Source organism: Mus caroli, chromosome 2, assembly GCF_900094665.2.
Source record: "Mus caroli chromosome 2, CAROLI_EIJ_v1.1, whole genome shotgun sequence".
NCBI classification, from domain to species: domain Eukaryota; kingdom Metazoa; phylum Chordata; class Mammalia; order Rodentia; family Muridae; genus Mus; species Mus caroli.
In genome coordinates this window covers 136,060,313-136,065,098 of record NC_034571.1, presented here as the reverse complement: position 1 = coordinate 136,065,098, position 4,786 = coordinate 136,060,313, and the positions used below count along the sequence as shown (strand labels likewise).

The following is a 4,786-nucleotide window of genomic DNA, read 5'->3' as shown; positions in this document are numbered from 1 at the left end:
AAAAATCAACATTTAGACAGAAAGGGAACAATGAATGTCTTTTTTTTTTTTTTTTTTTTTTTTTTTTGTTTTTTTTTTTTTTTTTTTTTTGGTTATCTGTTTGTTTGTTTTTTATTTTTGTTCTTTTTTGAGTCAGAGTCTCTCTATGTAGCCCAAGCTGGCCTCAAATTCCATATTACCCTGCTGCAGCCTCCTGAGAGCTGGGACTTCCAGCCTGCACCACTGTGCCTCCTCAACTCTTGCTTCTTTTGCAGATCAGAGAGCGTAGTGAATATTCGGAGAGAGACAAGCAAGTCTGCCTGGATACTGATGCTAGAAACTGGTTACCTAGCAACTTCTGACAAGGATGGGAACGTAACTCCCCTACCTGAGAAGCCTGAATCCAACTTCTCACAAGTTGCTGGGTGATCCATTCTCTGAACTCCCCCATATAATCTGTGAGTATAGTAGTATAATTTCTGGAGGGCAAGGCATACTCCAGAATGTAAGTCCAGCCTCTGATTTCTCAGAGAAGGATCCCTACAGGTATTGCCGATGATGCTTAAATCTGAGCTACATCCAGGAGGAGTCACACGTGGCCTCTCCATAGGCTGTTAGAACATAGGAAATGATCTCTTATCTGCCACCTAGAGGGCTTCCCAGTAAAGCCTGTTTCCTGGCTGATTCTGCATGGCTTTACCTGCTTTGTCTTGGTGCAGAGAAGTGGATTCATTGTATAGGAACAACCTTGGTAGTTGTTCCTTCATCTAGCTGACTGAGAGCAGGCATAAAATAGCTGTGTAACTCACAGAATAGAAAGGAGGGTTTCACGAAGGAAGAGATGCATTTGTCCTGTATTTTGGTGGTACATTGTTGATTTGTGCTGTGGGTGTTGGAGCCTTCTGCTCTTTCAGGCATTCCATTTTACGATGTATGCATATGACTGGGTGTCATTTAAGGACCGAGGGCCTTTTAAAAATGTCTATCTGAATCCATTAGCCTTGACTTTCTAGGTGCTCATATCCATTCCTGTCTCTGTGGACACCTGCATGTGGGTGGAAACACACACACACACACACACACACACACACACACACACACACTAGTCTACCCTTCAGAGCTGGGTTTCCAGCTCCAAGGTGAAACATACTTAGCCTCCAAAGCTAATGCAAACACGCCAGCTGCCTCTGGAGCAGCTGCAGATGTCCCAGAATGTCTCAGAGTACAGTTGCCATACAAGTCTGTGGTAGCCTGCAAGAGAAGATATGGAATACTGAATGAAAAAACCACACTGTTTGTACTCCTGACAAGGTAGGATCAGGGTAGAATCCATTTGTCTTATTTAAATTATTTTGAGCAGCCCATAGTCAATGGTGATTTGGGTTGCACTGAGCTTGGCTTTTGGACTTTCATCATGAGTCTATCATGAGATGTCATGACTTGTGTTAATAGTTTTCTCTTCCAGAAGGGAAAGTGGTATCCCCAAAGTAGACCAGATATCTGAAGGATACATAGGAAGGTTAGGTTATTCAAAACAAATATTCCTCTCTATCTAAAACTTACAAAGAGATTCTGAGTCATGTTTGAAACCCTGGTGTGTGCTGGTTACCTCCAAGCTGTGTCCAGGGGAAGACGTGGATACCTGAGTGTTAAAAGACTTTTTTGAAATGAGAACAATTTCATTTTCAATATTATTGGGAGCTGGAGTTCCCATTGAGATCATGTATAAACCACAGAAATTTTCCCTATGTAGCAACCATTCTCAACCTGTGGCTTGTGGCCCCCTTGGGGGTCGCATATTAGGTATACTGCATATCACATATTTACATTATGATTCATAACACTAGCAAAATTACAGTTATGAAGTAGCAACAAAAATAATTATATGGTTGGGGGTCACCACAAAATGAGGAACTGTATTAAAGGGTCATAACATTAGGAAGGTGGAGAATACTGCTCCAGAAAGCTATTATATCTATCTATCTATCTATCTATCTATCTATCTATCTATCTATCTATCTATCTATCTAAATTTAATTTTTTTGAGGCAGGGCTTCTCTGTGTAGCTTTGGCTGTCCTGGAATTCACTCAGTAGACTAGGTTAGCTTCAAACTCAGTGATCCACCTACCTCTGCCTCCCAAGTGTTAGACTTAAAGGTGTGCATCACCACCATCCAGCTAAGAGAGCATATTATTTTGAGGAATAAAGGATTGGGAATAAAGGTGTCTATTGGGAAAATTACAATATCAGATAAAGGGGTCTTCTCTAGGCAAGTACAACAAGGGTCTTAGATAAGGGCTGAAGACACTTGGGACCTTTGGGTAAGGGCCAGGCTCCTAGAAGCTAGAGGGAGGTACCACGCACAGAACAGGTTGGGGGCTGCCTGCCACTGTCCCTTTCTGTTTGGCTCTGGATGAGTCAGAGGCACTGAAGTCCCATGCTGCTTGAAAGGAACTGGCATATCCTCTCCATGAATCTTAGGAGGGGCACAGAGGGATTAGTAGTTAAGGGGTACACCTCTTCTAGGCAGAAGGTTTCTTTCTCTTCTATTATCTATGGAGCTGACTGGCCAAGGCTGAAAGACCAGAGGAAAGTGTGGTGTTGAAACCCTAATGGTAATAATGTCTGTGTTCCAAGCTCCTGTCCTCTTCTGTCGAGGAGTCTCAATGGCAGTGGAAGGCCAGCCAAGATGTAGCTTATCCGTGACTTTTAATCGTATGTCAAATGCCTAGCATAGAAGACCGAGGAAAGACTGGAATGTGAGCAAGGCAGCAAGAGAGGGAGAAATCCTTAAAGTGCTATTGTGCTCTGTAGCTGGGGGTTGGGGGCATAATTTACTATTTCACCAGTTGCTCTGGAGGAAGATGGTTTCCTCTGGGGTGATGACAGAGAGGGGGCGGGGTGGGGGGAGGGAGAGAATATGAATGAGTGCACCCTGTGACTCTTAATTTGTGTTTTAAAAATCTTGGACCTCTTTTATAATATGATAAACTCACACTTTCTCACCCTGAAAAAATACACAACTGTGCTGCTGCTCACCTTTAGGAATCAGATAAGTCACTTATGGATATTATTATTATTATTATTTTATACTGGGGATCCAACTCAGGCTGAAGTATATGTTAGGGCAAGCGTTCTACCCTTTGCAGCCTCATTCCTAGCCTGGTGGCATTTCTTACTTCTTACTGGGGTGTTTTCTTGGGACTTGTGATACAATGCCTCAGTTCTTACCATTATTGTTATTCTCGCAAGTGACATGCCAAGGAAACTTATTGATAAACCAGAGCTCATCATCACTTGTATGCCAAAACAAGGAAATCTATAGGAAATGAACTAGAAAAGGCTCATCACACGATCTTGCTTCTCACCTGCAGAGGGTAGGTCTCTACCTTGGTAAAGTACACTTGGACATAGAATGTCTTCCTGAGAAGTCGTGATAATTTATCAATAGAAAGGGAGGGGGTTGGGAGATGAGCCTGCGATAGAGGGGCTCCTGTTCACAAGGAAGCTGGTCAGGCAATAGCTTACACTTACCACACCAGCCTCAGGATTCCTCTTCCTCCCATTGCTGAAGGTGGATGCTAAGGTGGAAGAGCAACTCTCATCATACAAGGCAGTCCTGCCATCATTGATGGCTGAGTTGATGGAGATGGTCCACATGCTTGAAGCATAGCCGTCACAATTGCAGTCATCGTAGCTGCCACCATCCCCAGAAGCCCACACATAGATGCTGCCTTTGCCCCCACGGCCCTGGTAGAGGAAGGAAGATATGGTGCTAAGCCCAGCATGGAGGAACCAGGTACTGCAGGGATTCAGGGAGGGTTTCCTGCCCAGGTAAGGTTCTGGCTTAGGCGGGGTCAAGATTTGAGCTAATGCAGCTTAAATAACCAACCTCATTTTACCTGGCCAGAAATTGTTCTTCTGATGGGAGCTCATAGGAATGATATTATTGCTTAGAATGAGATAAAATCACCAGAATTTATAATTGTAGTTGAGAATAGGAGGTTAGCAAAAGCTGGAAGCAGCACCTTAAAGGGAGGGGTGAAAGAGAGGGAGGGGAGGGAAAGATAGAGTAAGAGTTGCGGGGTTGGGGGGGGGGCAGAGAGACAGAGGAAGCTGGCCTTTGTGAGGCCACCAGGGGTCTGTGATTCAGTGGTTTAAGGTGAGATGTCATTAAAAAACAAAGGGCTGGATTGCCTCCAAGGTTTGTCTGCCTCTTGACAAAGAGAAGTGGCATTCTGAATTTCTTCTAACAGGGCTGGGAATTAATTAACCTGTGACTGAGTGTGTCAATAAGTCCACAAGTAATTGTTTGACTATAAACTAGGAATTGTCTTCAGATTCTTGGTAAATCTATACAGCTGAAAGACTCCATTAAGACAGGTGACTGTTCTCAGAAACCAAGGCAGAGGAGAAACATGGTTTCTGCACGAGTTGTGGAGGGACCTATATCCGGGTTCAGATTAGGGCAAAATACCTGGGTAACCCTCCCTTACCAGTTCCTGAGCAGGCTGCCAGACAGCTAAGCAACCTTGACACAAAGAAACACATTGGTAGGGGATGTTACTGTGGCCTCTACTTGCACAATTCCAGGTATTGATGCCCTTTGTAATATGATGTTGCAGGGTTATTTTTCCCCAAGAGGAGAAGGGGGTCTATTTTCTACCCCTTGGGGCCTGACTGGCTTCATGTGTTGATTTGCCCATTAGAATGTGAGAGACGCTCTTCCGGTCAGAAAAGCACCGGGGCAGCTGGGGCGCAGGGTCGGCTGACACTCTCCAGCTACCCACAACACCCGCCACAGGA

At 44.3% G+C, this 4,786-nt stretch overlaps 1 protein-coding gene across 1 annotated transcript in view; it reads right to left on the bottom strand.

The window, feature by feature from the left end:
- Pcsk2 (proprotein convertase subtilisin/kexin type 2) overlaps nt 1-4,786 on the bottom strand; it is a 252,247-nt gene that overhangs the window by 20,867 nt on the left and 226,594 nt on the right. The window contains exons 9-10 of the mRNA XM_021150157.2: nt 3,515-3,730; nt 1,130-1,230 (exon numbers count right to left, since the gene is read on the bottom strand). Of these exons, the coding sequence (XP_021005816.1) occupies nt 1,130-1,230; nt 3,515-3,730 (317 nt within the window). The remainder of the gene's footprint in view (nt 1-1,129; nt 1,231-3,514; nt 3,731-4,786) is intronic.